At 37.8% G+C, this 24,124-nt stretch overlaps 5 protein-coding genes across 7 annotated transcripts in view; 4 read left to right on the forward strand and 1 right to left on the reverse strand.

The window, feature by feature from the left end:
• The window catches only part of LOC135847171 (uncharacterized), a 354,358-nt gene that overhangs the window by 93,754 nt on the left and 236,480 nt on the right, over positions 1–24,124 (reverse strand). The window lies entirely within an intron of this gene.
• Positions 6,632–8,055, forward strand: LOC135847173 (uncharacterized). Its single transcript, XM_065366609.1, has 4 exons — positions 6,632–6,694; positions 6,773–6,895; positions 6,988–7,350; positions 7,446–8,055. The coding sequence occupies exons 1-4, from the start codon at positions 6,632–6,634 to the stop codon at positions 7,920–7,922; spliced, it is 1,026 nt and encodes a 341-aa protein (XP_065222681.1). The 3' UTR covers positions 7,923–8,055.
• Positions 9,332–12,823, forward strand: LOC135847544 (uncharacterized). Its single transcript, XM_065367108.1, has 8 exons — positions 9,332–10,608; positions 10,702–10,966; positions 11,061–11,123; positions 11,204–11,323; positions 11,396–11,515; positions 11,592–11,711; positions 11,784–12,146; positions 12,259–12,823. The coding sequence occupies exons 2-8, from the start codon at positions 10,766–10,768 to the stop codon at positions 12,751–12,753; spliced, it is 1,482 nt and encodes a 493-aa protein (XP_065223180.1). The 5' UTR covers positions 9,332–10,608; positions 10,702–10,765; the 3' UTR covers positions 12,754–12,823.
• Positions 16,462–19,050, forward strand: LOC135848710 (uncharacterized). The gene is made up of 6 exons (XM_065368677.1): positions 16,462–16,610; positions 16,702–16,967; positions 17,616–17,678; positions 17,758–17,877; positions 17,966–18,331; positions 18,432–19,050. Exons 1-6 carry the CDS (start codon positions 16,523–16,525, stop codon positions 18,921–18,923), a joined length of 1,395 nt encoding a protein of 464 aa, XP_065224749.1. The 5' UTR covers positions 16,462–16,522; the 3' UTR covers positions 18,924–19,050.
• Positions 20,815–23,012, forward strand: LOC135848895 (uncharacterized). Its single transcript, XM_065368979.1, has 6 exons — positions 20,815–21,018; positions 21,090–21,349; positions 21,471–21,530; positions 21,656–21,781; positions 21,867–22,241; positions 22,343–23,012. The coding sequence occupies exons 1-6, from the start codon at positions 20,934–20,936 to the stop codon at positions 22,832–22,834; spliced, it is 1,398 nt and encodes a 465-aa protein (XP_065225051.1). The 5' UTR covers positions 20,815–20,933; the 3' UTR covers positions 22,835–23,012.

The following is a 24,124-nucleotide window of genomic DNA, read 5'->3' on the forward strand; positions in this document are numbered from 1 at the left end:
AGATCTGGACATTTCTCAGATGCAATTCAATTTAACCAGGTGTAATCAAATCAGAATTTTGATCAATAAAATCTCCTCAGAACTGATGAGATCCAATTTTCTGAGAAAATACACGAAAAGGAAAATGAAAAAAAAAAAGTTACAAGTTCAGCTGTACCTACTGTTCATTCTACCAAAAAAATCTAAAATCTCCAAAAAATGTTCCATTGAAACGCGTTTATCTCTGAAAATCGTTACCATATGTCAACGTTAGTAAAGGCTATTTCTAGCCAAAAATTTTTCAAAAAAATATCCTAATATCTTGAAATTTTTAATTAACTTGACAGCTAAAATCCTGTAAATCCGACTTTTACCCATACGAGTACGAAAAATTGTACTTTTTGGGCCCCAATTTCTCAAAAAAGTTTCTAAATCTCAAGATGTGTGATTCTGATGGAAAATTTCGAAATGTGAAATAATCTAACGTAACTTTTGTCTCTGGTCAAAAAAGGTTCAGCACTGACGTGATCTTCAATCTCCTATTTTTTATTGTTATCGAATTATTCATCTTCACAAATCATGAAACATTCGATCGCTACATCGCCTTCATTCTTCAGATACGATCACAAAGACAGGAATTTATTACATTTACACAACTGATTTTTTCGCACCTGGCGAACGAATCGTTTCATCAAATTTCTGACTCATGAAAAATCTGTTCCTAACAATCCGAATCCTACAATCCAAGCCTTAGTTTCAAACTAGTACATCCTTCTGCTTGCAGTTTTCAATTACTCCGCGGCCAGAGAACTATCTTCCATTACTAATAAAATGAATTCGTCGAAGTTGATCTCCTTCTCTATCATGCTATGGTGTTGCAATTACGCAGTAGAAGTTCAATCAGAGAAACAAAAAGGTAAGGTTACTTAATGAAATAATTTATATCCCAAAAAGCTCTAAAATACTCATAATCTCTGAATTATTCAATTGTGCATTTATTTACAAATTACAGCTTTAATTTTCAATCAAGAAGCTAAAAAGCTCATGGAACTGAGAGACGATGACGATACTGCAAAATGTACCCATTGCATTACCGCCTGTCCTCTTTCTACGGAAACCATAAAGAAAGCTACCATAAGTGGATATGGAGTACTATTACAAAAAGTCTACAATAATGCAGAAAATCCAACCAAAGTCGAAACAGATATCTGCGACAATCCAATGACACCAACTATACCTTTTTTTTTTTTTTTTTTTTTTTTTTTTCGGCTCACCAAGGAATCTGCACCTAACTTACAACTTGTTGCTATGTTTTATCAGATTTCCCCGGATCATTGCCCTTAAACCTACTTTAACAATTTTTTAACTTAAGCTCTTCTTCTTATAAAAACATTATTTCTTTTAACTCCTTATTGTAACAGAAAATAACTACAACTAAATTTGGTCAACTCCTGGTCGTGGGTGGGTTCGTCTTTGGTTCGGGTTTCGTTGTCATCTTCGGTGGTATTTCGTCGTAGCCGGTGGTTTGGTGTTGTCTTCTTCGGTGGTATCTGGTCTCCTTCGGGAATTCGATAGTTGATTGCAGCTGGAGCTCTGGCACTGACTGGACTGGAACTGGAACAGGTTCGTCGTTCGTTGGCTTCATCGCTGGCTTTTGATCATCGTTGGCGTTGGCGCTGTCCTTGGTACGTGTACGTAGGGGCGTCTACGCTCTGACTCACTACTAGCTAGCTCCTGCTGCGTTCGGATACTTGTCAAGACGGAGCCGCCCCGGAGGCGGTCCGACACGGCTTCACGGACAGCGCTTTCTTGGCGAAGGTTGCGAACGGCTTGCCTCCAAAGAGTAGCAAGTCCGGCCACGGGCACGGCCAGCCTGGAAGGTCAAGAGATTCCCTGAGATTGGCTCTGGCAGCCATTCGTTCGGGGTGACTACAGGTCCACACTACGTGTCGGACGTCCTCGGTCTCGTTGGTGCTGCAGTTTGCACATTTTCCTTTCGTCTTCTTCCTCCAGCTGAGGTAGGGCCCGAGGTCGCCATGACCGGTCAGGAGCTGGGTAACGTAGGTGTTTACCACCAGCCCCTGCTGTAGTCTTGCCCTCACATCAGGAATGAAGTCCCTGGTGAGCTTGGCAGTCTCTGACTCGATCGTTTCTTCTTCGGTAGTCTCGTCTTCTCGATGTTTCGTTATCTTCTTCTTATTCGTGCGCCGTTCTTCGGTCCATTCTCGCTGCCACCTCTCGACTGCCTCGTCTATCAGGACTTGCTTCCTTTCCCGACGGGCCGCCGCGGTGGGCAACTGGTGGCTCTCGATGACATATTTCCTTCGCCAAGAGATTTCTAGGTCCAGCGGCATTGATCCTCTAATTGCCCAGAGGGCCTCGTAGGATACGCTCTGGTAAGCTCCGGTGACCGAGATGAGTACTTTTCTCTGAGATGATCGAAGCTTCTCTCGGTCCTTCGGTCCTACTACTTCTGGCCAAGTAGACGGCGCGTAGGTTACAATTGGCAAGTATACAGAGGTGTAGAGTTTCTGCAACTGCACAGTCTTGAAACCCCACTCTTTGCCCGCAGCCCTTCTTATCCTGACAAAGATTGCGTCCGCTTTTCCAGTGACAAACTGCACGTGTGCGTTCATCGTACCGGTTGCTGAGATGATTCTTCCCAAGCACCGTACAGTATCCTCAAAATTGACTCTAATTCCTGCCAATTCTGCAATAGGCATCGGGGGGTTAACATCTCCTGAGAGTGTCAACAGCTGACATTTTTCGGCGGCCAACTTCATCTTCAATCTTCTTGCCCAGTCGTTGATCAGCCCGGTGATGATGGTTATTTTCTCTTGCAGCTGCCTTTTGGAGTTCGCCCCGATGGTCACTGTAGCGTCATCCGCAAACGCCGTCCACTCACAGCCCTCTGGCAATTCAAGCCGGAGGAGCTCATCAAAGATGATGTTCCATAGGATCGGTCCAAGTACCGATCCCTGGGGGCATCCGCCGGTCACTTCTCTGGAGAATTCCTTGCTTTCCCCTTTCATTTTCACCGTTCTTTCTTCCAGGTAATTCTCGAGCATTCGCAGAGTGTCAGGCCGGACTCCGTTTTTCTTCAGGCACACCAGGATCAGCGGCCACCAGGCCCGATCGAAGGCGCCTTTTATGTCAAGGAACAAGCCGACAACGTACTTCCATACGCCTTCCGTTCTCCTACTCAAGACTCTGTTTATGGCCTGAGCTGTACTTCTTCCCTTGGTGAATCCGAACTGCCAGGAGGAAAGCGTATGTCCAACTTCGTCTCGGAGTCTTTCTGCTAGGCATCTTTCTAACAGCTTACCGAGATTGTCTAGTAGGCAGATGGGTCGAATCTTCGAAGTGTCCGACGGAACGGTATCTGGAGATTTCGGTATTGGCACAAGGATGGCCTGTTTCCAGCTTCTTGGGAACTCGCCTTCTGATAATGCCGTGTTGAAGATGTCGAGGATGGTGTCACCAATGGCACTCCACCCCTCGATGATCATTTCGTTCATTATTCGGTCCGGTCTGGGGGCTTTACCCCTCTTCAGCTTCTTTACTTGCTTTTCAATTTCTGACCGGGTAAAGGGGCGAATATCCTCTTCGTTGATGTTCGAGTTTCGGATTTCTTGAGCTTCTCTTCTTATTTCTCGATGTGAATCTTCATCGCTGGTTTCGTCATCGTTGGGGATCTTGTCCTCTACGATTTGAGACATCGCCTCTACCAGCGAGTCTGTGTATGTTCCATCCGGGCGTTTGAGGCTAGCTTGGATCATTCTTCTCCTTCCATCATTCTTTATCAGGCTATAAACCACGCCCCATGGCTCGGTTTCGCTGCTATTTGCCTGTCTGAATCTTTCCCAGCTATCCTGCTTTGAGTCTGATATTCCCCGCGAGTACTTGGTCGAAGCTGCCTTGTACCGTCTGAGGTATTCCAACTTCTCGGACTCAGAAAGGCCGCTTCGCTTTTTATTTCGTTGCAGCTCCCTTCTGGCCCTGGTCTTCTCGGATTTCAAATTTGCCAACCGGCCGTTCCACCATCTGACTTTGGTTGTTTTCTTGGAACCTTTGGGGATTGAAACATCAGCAGCCCCAATGATAATACTCCTCAGCCAAGTGACCTTTCCATCTAAGTCTTCCTCTAGGGGAGTGGTTGAGTCCAATCGAGTGAGTTGTTCCCGGTATTCATCCCACCGAGCCCACTTGGTTTTATATCCGGTGTGTTCTTGGTTTTCCAGTTCAGGTCGTTCTAGGGTCAACTCGAATATGATCAATCTGTGATCACTGCTGATTTGATCTGGTAACACTGTCCAGCCAGTAAGTCGATTTGCCAGATTTTTGGTCGATAGAGTCAGATCGATGTTAGAGCCGCCTTGCTCGTTTTCCGAAGTCTTTGGGTTTCCGGGTTCATTTATGATTACTAAGTCGTTTCGCTGTATAAATAGTTCGAGTTCACGTCCTTTTGGGTCTGTCCTAGGGTTATCCCATAGGGTCGATTTCGCGTTTGAGTCCATTCCAATGACAACTCTGGCCCCTGGATCGAGTCCATCGAGTATTGCTTGGACTTTATCTAGGTACAGTTTGACAGGATCACGAAGTTGGCAGTATACGCTGATCGCGTACACATGCTCGTTCTTGGTTTCGACTCGGGCCACCGTGACGTGGCTTTCTGTCCATTGAGTAGTCATGACAGCATTGATTGATTGCCCGCCAATAGCTATGGCCGCCATGGGGACATCATTTGTCGCGTTGAGTACCTGATTTCTTCCGAGTCCAAGAATTCTTGTCTTCCTTGTCCTTTGGTTATTCCCGGCATAGGGCTCTTGGATTAACGCTACATCGACTCCAAAGTACGACATCGCCCGTTCCATCGTACTGCTGGCCTCAGCAGACCGCATAAGATTTGCCTGAGCAAATCTCAACGTTGACTTGACTGCAGGTCCTGTGGTCATGCTTCGGTTTGTTCAGCCGCCCTTCGTAAGGCGCTCCGATAGCATGGGCAGTCCCGACTGGAAACACTGTGATCTGACGGTATCTTGGCAAAGACGCAGTTAGCGCACTTTGCGTTTTCCTGCCTCTTATCGCAAGCTGCATCTGTATGACCAATTTCTGCACAATGACCGCAGACCGTTTCTGTCCTACGGCATTTCGCTTGAGTATGTCCGAATGCCTGGCATTTAAAGCACCTAGTTGCGCTTATGAAGTCATCCGTTCTGCAAGAGGCGTACCCGAGGTAAACTCGCCCCTTGGACCGAATTAGTCTTCGTACTCCTGGGTCCACCTCAACTACCCAGTGACAGTAAGGTTTATCCCGTGGTCCTGTTCTAAACACCGGTTTCGCTTTTGCCATAAATTCCTCTAGTGAGCCGCACTCAGAGAAATCGTTTTGACGATAAAGATTACCTACGATGTCTTCTTCTGCCATGCTACGATCAACACTCAGGATAATGACTTTCGGCTTCCTTCTTTTTGGCTTAACCGTTTCGAATTGCAAGTCCTTTAGTTTCTGGTCTTCTTGGATCTTCGCTATGTCTTGGTCCGAAGCTACCTCAACGATGATAGCTGATGACTTCGTCTTGATAACTGACTTTACTTTTATTCCGGACTTCCCGGCATCCAAGGAGGCACACACTTTTTGTCGTGTGACCTCACTTGTGTCCTGCGTGTTTTTGTCTTTAGGCCGGATTATAACCGTAGATCGCGGTTTTGGTTTGATCTTTGCCTGCCGTTGGGGTTCTGTGGCCGCCGCCTTAGCGTAGCTGGGCTGCGCCCCTACCCCTGATTCCACAATTCCTTTGTAATACGCCAATTCAGCTGCCATTTGTATATATTCTAACTCCATGATGTTAACTTGTTTAAGAATATACGCAGAGTCTCCCTTATTGATTTTCTTAGCTGGGTTCATCAAGTAGTCAATTAGCAAGTTCTTCGACTTTCGCCATTTCTGGTGTCCTGGCTCAACCGCTGGTAGCTCTGTCTCTAGGTTTTCCTGGCTCTGCTTTGGGTCTTCGTCCGAGTTCGCAATCGAGCTAACTTGCCTCGCTAGGGCATTCGCCGCTTGCGCTGCTGCGTCTGCTACCGTTGGGATGGATTTCCCTTGAGGGGTCGCCTTGGTAGCCATTTCAGAGTTTTGTCTAAATCGGGTTTCTTTCTTTATCGGGTGAGTCTTGTCCGAGAAGGCTTTGTGGGTAGCTTAGCCGAAAAAGGAGTACTTATACCCTCTCCTGTGCCGTTTAACGGGAACAGGGTCTTCAGGAAGCCTTTTAATCGTTTCTAGCCCTGACCACGAAGAGGTGTACCCACAATTAATCTATAGAAAATTTTCTAACCGTTAAACGAAAGATTTTACAACGTTTGATAACTTTTGCCAGATGGTGCTCTGTACCGAGCCTAAGTCTGGTCTTTTATGTGAAAACTTTATGCTGCACGAAAAATCGCTTAACAAAATGCCTTCACTTGGTCCCTGTAGCCCAGGGCCCACCAACTATACTCTATGACCAGTGGTCAACAAATTTAGAGATGGGATACGAGGTTACCGATAATTACATACATACATAAAACTTGTCCAATTACTTCATCAAGAAACCTTCCAATAATTTGAGTATTTTCCTCTTTTTTTTTTTTTTTTTTTTTTTTTTTTAACTTACAGATGTTTTATAGAAAAGGACAATTAATCAACTTGAAATGCGACGCCTATAACGATTTATTAAATGTAAAAACAATTTTACTCAAGCTTAAGTGAATAAACCACCTATTTACGATAACGTATGCGATAATTTAACAAACATAGGTTATAGATGGTGATCCAAATGAAGAAGGTAGAAAACTCATTAATGACGAATCCATAACCACAACAAGTGACGAAGATTCCAATACAACATTTCAAATTGAGGGTAACCGAGATGAAACAATGGTACATAATTCAAGTCGATTAAAATCGTATAACTAAGTATTCAAAAATGTTCTCAAAGCATATTCCATTGACAAAATATACTCACATTCTAGGTTTACTACTGGATATTAGTGCTCAAGTTAGAGATCTTTACTGACTCGAACCGCAGACATATTACCATACAAAAGGACGTCATTAATGATTACTTCCATAAAGAGCGAGTAATATCTCACTGTGAAAATTATTATTTAAGTATTGGCGATCAGATAGTGCCATTAGAACGCGAACAGGTCGAGTTCAAACAACCAGCAGATGGTAATCGTTTAGAAAAAACTCAAATAGTGCCCATGCATATGTTGCATACGTCACCAGGAAGACTTGCCACCTGTCTTTATGCAAATATTGCGTTTATTTGGAGCAGCATCGCGAATGGTCAGTTGCAAGAGGTCGATTTATTCTTGTACGCTTTATATAAAGTAAGAAATACCTCGATAATCTTAGTTGATCTCTCATCGAAAAGTTGCCCACATAGATTCGATCATTAAAACGGATGATATTTTTCAATTTCCAGCTACATCCTTCAAACATAAATATATACTTTGGAGTAAAAGGAGAATTAGAAGATACCAGCCCTGAATTAACAGCTTCAGAAAATCCGAGATTTAACAAATACCCAATTCCTGAAATTATGTATCGAATTGTCGAATGGATAGATAAAAAAATAATATATAAAGTCATAGTTGTAATTCATAACGATCCTAACTCTATAAAAGAAAATTATCGAATATGTTCAAAATCAGAGCAAGTGCCAGGTTGGAACTACATAAAAAGCTCAGATACCACTACTATAACTGGGACAAGCTACACGTGCCGTTACTCAGAGAAAAATACATTATTAAATATGGGCCTTCATCCAGATTACAGTTGGGAATCTTTCAGCGTGGAAAATTTTCCTACAATTAACGCTTCGGATGGACAGATATTTTTCAAAGATATAAGTGACAAAGTTCGAGATGAATTCAATCGGCTTAAGAGTTTGAGGAATTAGGTTTAGTTGACTAGCACACATTTTTGAATTTTAATTTCAGTACCTAATTAAGATTAGTTATAGATTTAAGCCTAGTTTTATATTACATACGAGTATCTACTATGGTGAAAAAATTACATTTTTTTCAATACAATACTGCAAAGTTTTTCAAATTTTGGGCCTTCCATTGAAATTTTCTTAAAGGGTCCATCTTAAGGTACAGTTTAGAGCAAAATTGTCAACAAAAAAGTTGGCTTTACTAACAAAATGGTGGCCATTTTGATTGATAGGCCAGCTGAATTCGCAGATTTTGCTATGCAACAGATAACTCATACGAATTTTTTGAACTGCGGATAAAGCTACGTAGATCAGAAGAGCATATTTTTAAAAATCAAATTCAAGCCAAAAATGAGAAAAAAATTGAAATTTTATCAAATTGACCAAGAAAGCTGAAATTCGGGATGTACCCTATTCTCGACCTTTCAAATCGGTTGGAAGCGGTTTCAAACAGTTTTGAGCAGTTCTGAATCCTCCAGCAGATTTTTGAAACTCGAAATGGCCCCAAAATTTTATCAAATGGAGTTGAAAATGCAAAATTCACGCTGCCCTTCAACTTAAACATGTTAATTAACATGTTTAAGTTAAATCCACCTTTGGCCTAAATTTGATTTTCAAAAATTTATCAAAAATCGAAGAAATCACTTTGGCACTTGAAATTTTGGCTGGTGATGAATTTTGCATGCTCTTTCGATCTAGCTTCGTTCAGCTCAAAAAATTTTATGCGAGTCGCATGTTGGAAAGCAAAATATGCGATTTCGGCTCACTGGTGAGTCAAAATGGCCACCATTTTGTTTGTAAGGCCAACTGTTTTTTGGTCAAGGTTGCTTCAAACTGCTAAAAGTGTTGTCCCAGATGATCGACCAGGGAGGGAAGGGTGGAATAATTCCTATTGTCATATACCGGACAGTGGGCAAAACTACATGTTAAATGTTGAGTTCTATGAAAAATTAAGAATGCTGCCAACAATTTCGATTTGAAAAAAGACCCATTCTAATACAGATGCTATACCCACATTTTTCAACCTATCTTCTCGAGCTCCTGAAATTTGCCAAAATATTCTACAAGTCCAAAGGAGAGTTTGTTCAGCCAGAAAAGTTCACCTTTAATATTTCATTATTTCATGCAAAGCTCATTACTGCATCATGAATCTGTAGAACAGGCTTAGGAGGGGGGGGGGAGTATATCGAGCTGGAGCTTTTTTGAAGGTCTCCTAAGGGATCGCCAGTCCTAAAACATCAGTTTTCACCAAAAGGGCTCTAGAAAATTATCTCAACACGTTGTATTTTCATTTTAAAGCTGTGATCTGCTGCTGAGCTTTTTTTTTTGCTAGACTCACTTTTTACTCAGTGCTCGAATAGGTAGACAGGCAGATGAAATAGGTACATAGAATTCAACATTGAATTTTTCACGCTTACAATATGGTAAGTTGATTTATGTTTGAAAACCATGACACATAAAATCCCTAGCATTCAAATTTTTCACAACATTCGATCATCGAGACATCAATTTATTACATTTTTACAAAACTGACTTTTCATGAAAGCGAACGAATCATCTGTTAGCATACTGTGTCAGATAGACATGTGTGAAGTGATGGAAAATCTGTTCGCACCAACCTATCGACCTCTCGCGCTCAAAATTAATTTTCATACTCCCAGTAGATCTGATCATTTCTCATATGCAGATCAGATTTCATTATTTTATCTGGATAAAGATCAAGATTACAGATCCAAACATTTCCTGGATCTGATTGCATGTGACCAGAATCTGATACAGTCAGATCAAAAGTTTTTGTTCACATTAGGTCATTTTAGATCCAGTAGGATTGACCTGATCTGATGTGATCAGATTTGGACCTTCCTAAGATCCGATTTGATTTCACCGTGTAATCAGATTAAAAATTCAAGTCCACCTTGGACGTGTATCCCTTTTTTAGACCTGATCAAGTCTGGACATATTTTCTCAGATGCAATTTGATTCAGCCAGATGTAATCAAATCACAGTTTTGATCAAATAAAACCTCTTCAGAACTAATCAGGTCCAATTTTCTGGGAAAATACATGAAAAGGAAAATAACAAAAAGCTTTACTAGGACAGTTGTTCATTCTACCAAAAAAAATTTCTGAAATCTACACATTGAAAATCGTGACCATATTTCAATCTTTATCCAGTAAGTAATGAAGTGTGGAATAATGTAACGTAACTTTTGTCAGTCAAAAATGGTTCTACACTGACGTGATTTTCGATCTCGAATTTTTTGTGTTTATTGAATTATTCATCTTCGCAAACCTCGAAACATTCGATCACTCCATCATCGCCTTCATTCTTCAGATACGATCACAAAGCCGAGAATTTATTACATTTACGCAACTGATTTTTTTCCATCTGCGTGAACGAATCGTTTATTAATTTTCTGACTCACATAGACAGCTGCAAAGTGATGAAAAATCTGTTCATAACAATCGGAATTCTACCATCGATGCCTCAGTTTCAAAATACATCATTCTGCTTGCAGTTTTCAAACACTTCACAACCAGAGAACTACCTTCTTCGTCCAACAAAATGAATTCGTCGAAGTTCATCTCCTTCTATATGATGCTATTGTATTGCAATTACGCAGTAGAAGTTCAATCAGAGAAGCAAAAAGGTAATTAATGAAATAATTCATATCCGAACTCATGTCCTCTGAATTATTCAATTTTGCACCATATGTACATACAATACATACGTATTTTTACAGCTTTGATTTTCAATCAAGAAACTAAACAGCTCATGGAACTGAACGTCCATGACGATTCTGCAAAATGTACCCATTGAATTCCGCCTGCCCTCTTTCTACGGAAATCATAAAGAAAGCTACCATCAGTGGATTTGGATTACTGGTACAAAAAGTCTACGATGATGCAGAAAATCCAACCAAAGTCGAAACAGATATCTGCGATGAGCCAATTACACCATCGATAGTCTTTGACCCAGTGTCAGGAAATTTTGAGATGGGATATGAGGTTAGCGTTAATTACTAACATAAAACTTGTGCAACCTACTTCCAGAAAATTTCCATTAGATAATTTGAGTATATTCTTCCTCTTTTATTTACAGATGTTTTATAGAGAAGGACAATTAATCAAATTGAAATGCGACTTCTATAATGATTTATTAAATGTAAAAATCTATTTCACTCAAGCTTAAGTGAAGATACTACCTGTTCATGATATCATATTGTGATGGTTCTGTAAACATAGATTATAGATGGTAAACCAAACCAAGAAGATAGACAACCCATTAATGACGAATCTATAACCACAATCGATGAAGATGGCAATACAACATTTCAAATGAAGGCTAACCCAGATAAAACAATGGTAGGTACATAATTCAAGTCGATTACCTATTCACGATATTATATGTTATAATTTTATAAACATACTATGTAGATTGAAGATGGTGAACCAAACCAAGAAGATGGACAACTCATCAATGACGAATCCACCACCACAATTGACGAAGATGCCAATACAACATTTCAAATCAAGGGTAACCCAGATAAAACGATGGTAGGTAGTAGGTACATAATTCAAGTCAGTTACCTATTCACGATATTACATGTGATAGCTAATTTTAAAAACATAGATTATAGATGGTGAACCAAACAAAGAAGATGGACAACTCATCAATGACGAATCCACCAACACAACTGACGAAGATGCCAATACAACATTTCAAATTAAGGACAAGCCAGATGAAACAATGGTATATAATTCAAATCGATTAAAATTGTAAAATCATTCAAAAATGTTCTCAAAAAATATTCTCACACTGCAGGTTTTCTACTGGATACCAGTGCTCACATTGGAGTACTTTACTGACTCGAACCGCAGACATATTACCATAAAAAAGGACGTAATTAATGATTACTTCCATAAAGAACGAGTCATATCTCACTGTGAAAATTATTATTTAAGTATTGGCGATCAGATAGTGCCATTAGAACGCGAACAGGACGAGTTCAAACAACCAGCAGATGATAATCCTTTAGAAAAAACTCAAATAGTGCCAATGCACATGTTGCATACAGTGCCAGGAAGACTTGCCACCTGTCTGTATGCAAACATTGCATTTATTTGGAGCAGCATCGCGAATGGTCAGTTGCAAGAGGTCGATTTATTCTTGTACACTTTATATAAAGTAAGAAATACGTCGATAATCTCATTGATCTTGATCTCACATTAAAAAGTTGCCCACGTAGGTATCTAGATTCGATCATTAAAACAAATGATATCTATTTTTCGATTTCTAGCTACATCCTGCAAACATAAATATATACTTTGGCGTTAATTACGAATTAGAAGATACCAGCCCCGAATTAACAGCTTCAGAAAATCCGATATTCAACAAATACCCAATTCCCGGATTCGTGTATCGAATTGTCGAATGGACCAATAATAACTACGACAACTTATCCGTATATAAAGTTATTGTTGTAATCCATAACGATACTAGATCTATAAAAGAAGGCGATCGAATATGTTCAAATTCAGAACAAGTGCCAGGTTGGAACGACATAAAAAGCTCAGATACCACTACCCTTACTGGGACAAGCTACACGTGCCCTTACTCAGGAAAAAATACATTAGAAAAAATGGGACTTCATCGAAATTACAGTTGGCAATCCTTCAGCGTGGAAAATTTTCCTATAATTGACGAATCGACAGGACACATATCTCTATCAGACATAAGTAAGCAAGTTCGAGCTGAATTCAATCGGCTTAAGAATTTGAATAATTACGTGTAGTTGACTAACACACATTTTAGAATTTTAATTTTAATACCTAGTTAAAGATTAATAATTGTAGATTTAAGCCTACGAGTAGTTTTAAATTATATTACGTATGTACTATGGCAAAAAAAATTAAATTTTATTCAATCCAATGTAGCATAGTTTTTCAAATTTTGTGTTTTCCATTGAAATTTTCCTGAAGGAGGCATTCTAAAGAACAGTTTGGAGCAAACTTGAAAAAAGGTCGGCTTTACTAATATTTGAACTGGACAGAGCTAGATCAAAAGAGCATATTATTTTTAAAAAATCAAATTCAAACCAAAACTGAGAAGAAAAAGTCGAAATTTTACCAAACTGACAAGCGCATCCGGCAGATTTTTGAAACTAGAAATGTCCCCAAAATTTCATCTGATGAAGTTTTTTTTGGGTGTTTTTAATTACAAAATTATCACACCCGAAAGGGGGGGGGGGTTAGATTTGGTTTGTGAGGTTTATATTTTTTATTAGGGAGATGAATTTTTGTATTTCAGGGGGTTCGTTAGGGATGATGGGTGGGTTTTCTTTTATCTGTAGTGTAAGTCTGTTTTGTTTTAGTTGGGGACAGTTGAAAAGTATGTGTTGAATGGATGTGGGTTCGTTTCTGCAAAATTGGCATGGGGGTTTTGGTTCTTTTTGGTATAAGTGGTTGTGAGTAATTTTTGTGTGGCCTATTCTTAGTCTAGTAATAAGGATTTCTTCTTTTCTGTTCAGGTGGCCAAGATTTTTCCAGGGGAGGGTTGTTTTTTTATGTTGGAAGAGTTTGTTTGAAGTTTGTTGTGACCAAAAGTTCTGCCAGTTGGTAAATGTGTTGTGAGTGATTAGAGATTTAATCATCAGGAGTGAGAGAGGTAAGAGGGGAGGGGGCAGCGGCTGTTTTTGCTAATCTATCAACAGTTTCATTTCCGGTGATACCTATGTAGCTGGGAACATATATGAAGTTAATTGAGTAATCATAATTTTGGAGGTTAAAAAGGGACTTATGTATGTCTTGGACTATGGGATGGTCAGAAAAAATGTTTTGAATGGATAGCAGTGAACTTAGTGAGTCGCTTTGGATTAAGAATTTTTTATTTTCTGATTGAATGGAAATTATATCTATTAGGCAATGTTTTATGGCAGTGAGTTCAGCAGTAAAAATTGAGGCACAGTTGTGAATTTTGAAACTGAGAACATTGTCATTAATTGAATAAGCATAACCAGTATGAATGTTGGAAATTTTTGAACCATTTGTGAAGCATAAGTTATATTCTGTATAGTTTGATAACAGTTCTAAGTAATGAGTCTTGATTAATAATGGGGAGTGATCATGTTTTGGGTAGTTTCTTAAGTAGAATTCCATCTATATAGGTTTGAGAGACCAAGGGGGATAAGATATTGGTTTATGAATTAGGTTTTCTAAGTCAATTTGTAAGTTGTTCATATTTTTGATAAATTCTGGGATTGGACCTGAAGTATGGAGGAAATGCTGAGAGCTGTAGACATTGAGTGATTTTTGAAGAGGGTGAGATGGATTATTTGCAACAGTTGTTAAGAATTTGTTTGTCGTGAGAATTTTCTTAAAATCAGAAGGAAGCTCGCTGCAGCTTCACAATAAATGCTATTAATTGGAGACGAATAGAGAGCACCAATGCAGATGCGCAAGGAGGAATTTTGAAAAGTTTTGAGAATGGTAGTAGTTTTATTTGAGAGGTTTGTAAAGCATGGTCTTCCATATTCATTTTTACTACGTATCAGAGCTTTATACAAGTGGAGTAATAGTTGGCGTGATGGGTTATACTTTGGATTTTTAACCATTTTTAGTAAATTTAGACGTTTGTTAAGTTGAGCTTTTATGTTGAGAAAATGAGGAGTCCAAGTAAGTTTTTTATCAAAACTAAGTCCAAGGAATTTGGTAGTTGGTTTAAAAACTAAAGGATGTCCTTTGAATTCAAGGATAGGTTCTGGGCAAGTTTTATTTCTCTTAGTAAATAGTATACAGTGAGTTTTAGATTCAGAAAATGTTAGTCCATTTGATTCAACCCATTTTTCGATACAATTAAGAGTTCTTTGGGTAATTTCTGAGGCTAGTTTGATGTTATTTGAGCGTGTTGAAATTTTAATATCATCTGCAAAAATTCTTAAGGAAACAGGTTGGGGAATAATACTACAGACATCATCAATTAGGAGTATAAATAGGATGGTGCTAAGCACAGAGCCTTGAGGGACTCCATTTTCAATATCAAAAAGTTCTGAGTATGTGATTTTTAAAAATTCACCAAAGATTGAAAAATACACGTTGGCACTTAAGATTTTTAAACCTATCTTCACGAGCTCCTGAAAATTTCTAAACATATTCAATTAGTTCCCAGGAAAGTTTCTTCACCCAGAAAAGTTCACTTTCGATATTTCATCATTTCATGCAAAGCTCATTACTGCATCTTATGATTGTAGAACAGGCATAAGACGAGACGGTGGTGAGTTCCCCAACCTTGGGATTTTGTTTGAAGGTCTCCTAAGGTGCCGCCAATGCTGAAAAAAATCTGTTTTCACAAAAAGGGCACAAAAACAATTTTAAAGCTGTGATCTGCTGCTGAGACTTTTTTTTTGATTTTCTCATTATTCCTCAGGGCTTGAATTTCCTCTACACGACCATTGCTTTAGATTTGAGCATTCCAAGGATCAAATTTAAGGTGACCCGGTACTATCAGAATAGAAATTTTAGTTCACCTTTGATTCATGTTCACTTTTTAAATACATATGATCAGATCCAATAGGAATATTCTTGATCGAATCTGATAAGAACTGGACACTTCTCAGCTGCAATTTGATGCAGGAAGCCAAAAAATGTAATAAAATCAGTTCAGAACGGGCCAGATTCAATTTTTTGGGCAAATAGACGAAAAGGAAAATGGCAAAAAACGTTAAAATGACAGCTAGAGTTCTGACAATCTTTTGTTACTTTCCCAATTCATTTACCATCCCGTTTTGAAAGACTTTTTTCGACATCATGGAAAAAAGTGTAGGTATAGGTATTTTTTATGTTTCAAAATTTTCTAACAAAACAAAATTACTAAAATCTCAAAATGTCCCATTGAACAACCTTCACTCTGAGAATCATAATCAAATTTCAACTTCCATCCAGTTTTGAAGGCTATTACCAACGTAAATCGGGAAAAATGCATTTTTGGTTCACATTCACATCTACAACAGGACAGCTCTAATTCTATAAGTTCTCCATTTTTAGGCAATTATGTATTATTGTTTCTTTTGCATTTTTTGAGAATCTCTTTCCATGCAAGTGCGAAAAATTGTTTTTTATCCCCAGTTTCTCAAAACAGTTCCAAAATATCAAAATGTGTGATTGTGATGAAAAATTCCGAACTGTTCTAATACATGTGGAATAACCTAACGTAAATTTTGTCAGTCGAAAAAGATTCAGCAATGACACGGTTCTCGATTTTTTGTGTTTATTGAATTATTCATGTTCACAAACCTCGAAACATTCGATCACTCCATCGTCTTCATTCTTCAGACACGATTACAAAGACAGGAATTTATTACATTTACACAACTGATTTTTTTCCATATTATGTGTGAACGAATCGTTTATCAATTTTCTGACTCACATAGACAGCTGCAAAGTGATGAAAAATATGTTTATAACAATCTGAACTCTACCATCGATGCCTCAGTTTCAAAATACATCCTTCCGCTCGCAGTTTTAAAACATTCCACGACCAGAGAATTGCCTTCTCCGTCTAATGAAATGAATTTGTCGAATTTTATCTCCTTCTGTATCATGCTATGGTATTGCAATTATACATTATTAGAAGTTCAATCAGAGAAGCAAAAAGGTAATTAGTGAAATAATTTGTATTTGAATGGCCCTAAAATAGGTTCTCATGTTCTCTGAATTATTCAATTGTGCATTACATCACTTCACAGCTTTAATTTTCAATCAAGAAACTAAACAGCTCATAGAACTGAGAGATGGTGACGATTCTGCAAAATTAACTCATTGCATTACCGCCTGCCCTCTTTCTACGGAAATCATAAGCAAAGCTACCGTAAGTGGATATGGATTACTGGTACAAAAAGCTTACGATAATTCAGAAAACCCAACCAAAGTCGAAACACATATTTGTGACAATCCAATGACTCCATCGATAGTCTATAACCCGATGTCAGGAGATTTTGAGATGGGATACGAGGTTAGTGATAATTATATACATAAAAAGCTGATCCAAATTGAAGAGTCCAGGGAAAGAACCAGGTAAGTCACTTTTTCAAACTTCTGAGTTACGGCGTTTTGAAGTATCAGAAGGCTCCAATTTTGTAGCGAATTTGAATTTCATCAAGGTAATGACTGGAAATACATCACACAACATCCCACAAACACAACTTGAGGCATTGTAGGAAAAAAATGAAGAGATGAGCCAGTCACGACTTGAAAAGTCACTGTTTTCGTGAAAAAATCAAGCAAAAAATCGAAAAATCAGTGTTTCGCAACAACTTGAATTCGATGAAAATCGATTATTATGATGACATAATGAAAAATTTTTGTATTCTAAATAGTTGACGATGTTGAAATTTTCTTCCTGTCGCCTCACATTTCGTCTCGGCTCATTTTTCTCTTCTCCTCTTTTTTTTAAAGGCCATTTTAACCACGAAAAATCGATTTTTTTCAAAATGTAAATGGACTACATATTTCTACTCCTCAATGTGAATTTAATTCAACCCTAAACTAATTTTTGAAAAAAAGTGACTTACCTGGTTCTTTCCCTGGACTCTTCAATTACTTCAAGAAAATTTCCATTAGATAATTTGAGTATTTTCCTCCTTCTTTTTTTTTTTTACAGATGTTTTACAGAAAAGGAAAATTAATCAAATTGCAATACTACTTCTATGAAGATTTATTAAATGTAAAAATTCATTTCACTCCAGCTTAAGTGAAGAAACTACCTATTCATGATATTATATGTGGATATTTTATAAACATAGATTATAGATGGTGAACCAAACCAAGAAGATAGACAACTCATTAATGACGAATCCATAACCACAATCGAAGAAGATGGCAATACAACATTTCAGATTAATGGTAACTCAGATGAGACAATGGTACATAATTCAAGTCCATTAATAATTTCAAACTGTCCAAAAATGTTCTCAAAAAATATTCCATTGATAAAATATTTTCACACCGCAGGTTTTCTACTGGATATCAGTGCTCAATCTGAAGACCTACGAGTACGATAGCATTCGCAGGCATTTCACCATAGCAAAGGACATTATTAATGATTACTTCCATAAAGAGGGAGTCATATCTCACTGTGAAAATTATTATGTAAGTGTTGGAACTGAGCTAGTGCCATTAAAACGCGAACAGGTCGGGCTCAAACAACCCGCAGATGGTAATCGTTTAGAAAAAACTCAAATAGTGCCAATGCACATGTTACATACGTCACCAGGAAGACTTGCCACCTGTCTGTATGCAAATATTGCATTTATTTGGAGCAGCATTGCGAATGGTCAATTGCAAGAGATTGATTTATTCTTGTACACTTTATATAAAGTAAGAAATACTCGTACCTCAATAATCTTCTTGATCTCGCATCAAAAAATTGCCCACATAGATTCGACCGTTTAAACAAATGACATTTTTCCATTTTTAGCTACATCCTTCAAACATAAATATACACTTTGGCGTTAAAGACGAATTACAAGATACCAGCCCCGAATTAACAGCTTCAGAAAATCCGATATTTAACAAATACCCAATTCCCGAATTTATGTATCGAATTGTCGAATGGACCAATAATAACTACGACAACTTATCCGTATATAAAGTCATAGTTGTAATTCATAACGATCCTAGATCTATAAAAGAAGACGATCGAATATGTTCAAAATCAGAGCAAGTGCCAGGTTGGAACGACATAAAAAGCTCAGATACCACTACCATAACTGGGACAAGCTACACGTGCCCTTACTCAGGACGAGATACTACATTACCAAAAATGGGACTTCATCGAAATTACAGTTGGCAATCTTTCAGCGTGGAAAATTTTCCTACAATAGACGAATCGACAGGACGCGTATCTCTCTCAGATGTAAGTGACCAAGTTCGAGCTGAATTCAATCGGCTTAAGAGTTTGAATAATTAGGTTTAGTTGGTTAACCTAACACACATTTTAGAATTTTAATGTGAGTAATTAAAGATTAATTATAGATTTTAGCCTATGAGTTACGAGTAGTTTTAAATTATATTACGTACTATGGAAAAAAATTAAATTCTATTCAATCCAATGTTGCATAGTTTTTCAAATTTTGTGTTTCCCATTGAAATTTTCCTAAATGAGGCATCCCAAGGAACAGTTTAGAGCAAACTTGCCAACAAAAAGTCGGTTTTACTAACAAAATTGCGACCATTTTTATTAACATTTGACAGGGCGGCCGAAATCGCAACAGAGGACCCACAGAAATTTATGAACTAAACAAGCTAGATCAAAAGAGCATATTTTTAAAAATAAAATTCAAGCTACAAATTGGGGGAAAAAGTTGACATTTTATCAAACTGACCTAGAAAGCTGAAATTTGGGATATATGCCCTATTTTAGACCTGCTAAATCGATCGGAATAGGTTTCAAACAGTTTTGAGCAGTTCTACTTAAATCCTCCAGCAGATTTTTGAAACCTGAAATGTCCCCAAAATTCCATCAAAATGAAGTTGAAAATGCGAAATTCACGCTGCCCTTCAACTTGAACATATTATAAAGTCAACTGCAGGTGGATTTCAAGTCGATTTGAAGGCTCTAGCGACTTCTTGGAGACTACTTAAGCCTTCAGTAGATGTTTGAAACTTTCGAAATTTCTAAAAAATTTCATCAATGTCCAGAACACTGCTCAAAACAGCATGAAACCGTTTCCAATCGACTTGGCAGGTCGAAAATAGGGTACATCCCAAATTTCAGATTCCTAGGACAATTTGTCAAGATTTTGATTTTTTCCTCTTTTTTTTTGGCCCAAATTTGATTTTTAAAAATTCACCAAAAATCAAAAAATACACTTGAGCACTTGAAAATTTGGCTGGTGATGAATTTTTCATGCTCTTTCGATCTAGCTTTGTTTCTTTTCAAAACATTTTGTGCAGTCACATGCTGGGAACTGGAAAATCTGCGATTTCGGCTCACTTGTGAATCGAAATGGCCGTCATTTTGTTGGTAAAGCCAATTTTTTTAGTCAAGTTTGCTTCAAACTGTTCATTAGGATGTCCTCTTTAAGAAAAAAATTGTCCCAGAGGATCGACCGGGGAGGGAGAGGTGCAATTATTCCTATTGTCATATGCCTGACAGTGGGAAAAACTATTAAATGTTGAGTTCTATGAAAAATTAAGAATGTCAAAAATTTTGATTTAAAAAAAGGACCATTCTAATACAGATTCTACCCAAATTTTTCAACCTATCTTCGTGATCTCCTAAAATTTGCCAACATATTCAATAAGTCCCAAAGGGGGGTTTCTTCAGCAAGAAAAGTTCATCTTTGATGTTTCATTATTTCATGCAATGCTCATGGTACTGCATCGTATGTCCGTAGAAGAGGCTTGTGAAGAGGAGAGGGGTATCTCAAGCTGGAGCTTTTTTTGAAGGTCTTCTAAGGGGTCACCAGTCTTAAAAAATCTGTTTTCACCAAAATGGCACCAAAAAAATTAGTTGAATAACGTTGTATTTTCATTTTAATGCTGTGATCTGCTGCTGAGCCTTTTTTTTTTTGCTCGTCTCATATTCTCTCAGGGCTTGAATTTCCCGTACACGGTCCTATGGCAGATAGTTAGGTAGATGAAGTAGGTACCTATTCAAAAATCCAACACTGAATTGTTCACGCTTACAATATGATAAGTTGATTCATCTTCGCAAACCATGACGCATATACAATCCCTAGCATTCAAATTCTTCACAACATTCGATGATACTTAGAGACATCAATTTATTACATTTACACAACTGATTTTTCATGCGAACGAATCATCTGTCAGCATTCTGAGTCAGATAGACATCTGTAAAGTACATATCTGTTCGCACCAACGTATCAACTTCTCGAGTTCAAAATTCATTTTTCTACTACCAGTTTTTAAAACCTCCTCGACCAGTGAAAAAGAACTTTACTAAAGTGATAGAATGAATTCGTACAGATATTTCTCCTATTACATCACACTGTGGTGTTGCTACTACACAGCAAAAGTGCATTCGTGGAAACAAAAACGTAATTTAAAAAACATTCATCAGATGGTATGTTTTATGACTTATGTTTCATCAAATTTCGCATTTTTACAGCTTTAATTTTCAATTATGGAACCGAAAAACTTATGGAAGTCAATGACAACGATGATTCTGCGAAATGTACCTCCTGCTTAACCGCTTGTCCTGATTCTTCGAGATTAGTGAAAGAAGTTTCAATAAGCGGATATGGGCTGATTCTACAACAAGTCTATGATGCAGAAAATCCAAAGAAAATAACAAAGATTTGTAACAATTTACCAACTCCGTCAATAATTTATGATACAATGGACGAAGATTATGAGATTGGTTATGAGGTTAGTTTTGATTTATCATTTTACATAATATGATATCTTAACTTACTACTCATTACTTATGTAAGTATTTAAAGAAAAATTTCTGTTCACGTATTGGAGTATTTTTGCCTTTTTTTTATAGTTGTTTTATAAAGAAGGAGATGTCACATTAAGTTTCCAGATTTATGAAGAACTGAATAAGGTGAAAATTTGAACATTTTAAACGCTATAATTACATATGCACCTACTGGCACTACTGCAGGGGTGCAAATGCAGCAGTTAGCCTATACATAAGACTACTTACATGTTTCCAATAAATTCATGTAGGTTATAAATGGAGAACCAAATACAGAGAAAAGAGCACTTGTTAATAACGATTACATAAGCACATATTACGAACAGGAACCGCCAAATTCAAAATTCAAAGTTCAAGGCGAACAAACTGAAATAATGGTAACTTAAGTTTTAAAATATTTAAATTTCGATTCTTCCAAAAATATAATATCCGAGAACATATATTTAAAAATAAAATTTGCAGGTATTCTATTGGATACCCGTAATGACAGTTGAACTGAATCCTTCCACACACTCGAGGAAAATTTTCTTCTCAACAGACATTATCAATGATTATTTCCATAAGGAACAAGTAGCATCCCAGTGTGACAATTACTATTTAAGCGTTGGCTCTCAGATTTCGACATTGAAACGCCAAAGTATCTTCGATTGGATTTTTTCCAAACAACCAGTAGATGAAAATCGTTTGGAAAAAACACAAATATTACCAATGCACATGTTGCACACATTGCCAGGCAGGCTTGCCACTTGCATGTATGTAAACGTGGCATTTATTTGGAGCAGTATTGCGAATGGTCAATTGCAGAAAGTCGATTTGTTGCTGTATGCTTTATATAAAGTAAGAAATGGTCAAATACTGATGATATAACCTAGGTATAAGGGCAGAATAAGTGGACATTTGATAAAAAATAAAACGAGTTTTAATTTTCTCATTTTCAGCTGTGGCCCTCCAACATCAAGATAGCTTTCGGTGTGGCAAATGAATACAAATCAGAGGGAATCGATCCCAAGTTACTAAAACGAGATAAGGAAAATAAAATATTTCTCAAGTATCCCGTTCCCAAAATAATGTATCGAATGGTTGAGTGGGTCCACGAAACAGGATTTATTCATACGATCGTCATTGTAATTCATAACAATCTAAAACCTGTACAACCAGAGGATCGAATTTGTTCAGCTACAGACGAAGTACTAGGTTGGGACGAAGTAAAGAACATTACTGATACCGGCACAACTACTGGAACAAGTTACACATGCCCCATGTCAAAAGAAGTAATAGATCAACTCGGATTCAAGGAGGAATATGTTAGATCACCTTTCAGTTTGATCCACTTTCCTAAAGTTAACGAATCAGATGAAGATAGATCTTACATTAATGTACAGGATGAAGTGCTTGATGAATTTAATCGTCTTAGAAATTTGAAGAAATAGGTTAAAAATTAAGACCATTGTTGAGTTTAGTTGCCACAAAATTCAATTTTAGATTTAAGCTAGTTTTAAGTTGATTTCTTTTCTGTACCAAACTGTAAATTTTTCCAATCACTGTCCTTAATTTTTCAGATTCAGGGAGTTTCAACACAACCCATCACTTTTATAAAATATTTCTCACTTTTTAGGGTAATTGTAATACTAAGTACATATTATATTCATGATTATCTAAGCCATTTTCTTCGTTTATTCATTTTCACTCTTCACAAATACAAGACCTGACATATCACAAAGTAGCATCTCTAATATAACTTCACAATTTGGAAACGGAGCAACCTACAGACTTGAAATTTGGAAGCATTTTAGATTATTAGAAGGTACAGAAAAAGTGGACCAGATGTTACACAGAGTGACTAAGTGAAGATGCCCATATTTCTTTTTTTAATAGTGTTGGTGATAACTTTGCCATTACGACAAATTTGCACTCGACCTGAAGTACTAACCAGAGAGTTTCATTTAGAATTGTTATCAGTCCCTATAGATCATTTTGGGGGAAATCATATACAAAAGTCCTATTAGTCCACAATCGATTCTTGGTAAACACTTTGCTGATATTGAAAACCAGAATGTGGCATGTAACATAGTTGACAAGGCGATGGATCAGTTGATCACTGATGGTGAACTGGGCCATCCCTAGTCTCTGATATTTTCATATCACGCATGTTGTATACCAACTCACAATGCAGTACATTGAACTAAGAGGGATAAAAGAGAGATTCTACCACCCAGTTGGACCAGCCTCTGTGGGTTATCTACTGCCCTATGTCGATTACCTACAGATGGGCCAAATAACCTCGGCTGGGGTGGAGAAAGTCCTCAAACGAGCTGAGAAGGGACTAGAAAAGAAAATCCAACACTCCAACTGGGGAAAGATACAGACCAAATCAAATGGGATCTTCACCCTGGAGGAAATAGAGGATGATCTGATGAGACAATACCCGCAGTTTGCCTTTGCCCATTGTGTCAGTCGAGACTTTGAGATGTCCAAGGGCATTGAGCTCCTGTTCAAACGAGCCCTCGGTAACCAGGACACTCTTACAGTCAAGCGGTGCTAAGGTTGGTGAAGTAGTTGAGCTCAAAAAAGATGGTGATTACATCCTTTACACCATCACCAAAGAACAGTACAATGATAAGCCGTCAATGAAGGAATTTGTAACAATGATGGAAGCACTTGCTGCCAAATGAAACCAACTCAAGATCAAAAAGATAGCGGTACCAAGACTAGGGTGTGGT

Source organism: Planococcus citri, chromosome 5 (assembly GCF_950023065.1).
Source record: "Planococcus citri chromosome 5, ihPlaCitr1.1, whole genome shotgun sequence".
Lineage (NCBI taxonomy): Eukaryota > Metazoa > Arthropoda > Insecta > Hemiptera > Pseudococcidae > Planococcus > Planococcus citri.

Excerpts from the sequence above, each read along its gene's own strand:
- LOC135848895 (XM_065368979.1), top strand. The coding sequence starts at position 20,934 with ATGAATTCGTACAGATATTTCTCCTATTACATCACACTGTGGTGTTGC. Across the intron at positions 21,350-21,470 it reads ATTATGAGATTGGTTATGAG|TTGTTTTATAAAGAAGGAGA; the intron begins GTTAGTTTTGAT and ends TTTTTTTTATAG. Across the intron at positions 22,242-22,342 it reads TGCTGTATGCTTTATATAAA|CTGTGGCCCTCCAACATCAA; the intron begins GTAAGAAATGGT and ends TCTCATTTTCAG.
- LOC135848710 (XM_065368677.1), top strand. The coding sequence starts at position 16,523 with ATGAATTTGTCGAATTTTATCTCCTTCTGTATCATGCTATGGTATTGC. Across the intron at positions 17,679-17,757 it reads TCTATGAAGATTTATTAAAT|ATTATAGATGGTGAACCAAA; the intron begins GTAAAAATTCAT and ends TTATAAACATAG. Across the intron at positions 18,332-18,431 it reads TCTTGTACACTTTATATAAA|CTACATCCTTCAAACATAAA; the intron begins GTAAGAAATACT and ends TTCCATTTTTAG.
- LOC135847544 (XM_065367108.1), top strand. The coding sequence starts at position 10,766 with ATGTACCCATTGAATTCCGCCTGCCCTCTTTCTACGGAAATCATAAAG. Across the intron at positions 11,516-11,591 it reads GTAACCCAGATAAAACGATG|ATTATAGATGGTGAACCAAA; the intron begins GTAGGTAGTAGG and ends TTAAAAACATAG. Across the intron at positions 11,712-11,783 it reads ACAAGCCAGATGAAACAATG|GTTTTCTACTGGATACCAGT; the intron begins GTATATAATTCA and ends CTCACACTGCAG.
- LOC135847173 (XM_065366609.1), top strand. The coding sequence starts at position 6,632 with ATGTTTTATAGAAAAGGACAATTAATCAACTTGAAATGCGACGCCTAT. Across the intron at positions 6,695-6,772 it reads CCTATAACGATTTATTAAAT|GTTATAGATGGTGATCCAAA; the intron begins GTAAAAACAATT and ends TAACAAACATAG. Across the intron at positions 7,351-7,445 it reads TCTTGTACGCTTTATATAAA|CTACATCCTTCAAACATAAA; the intron begins GTAAGAAATACC and ends TTCAATTTCCAG.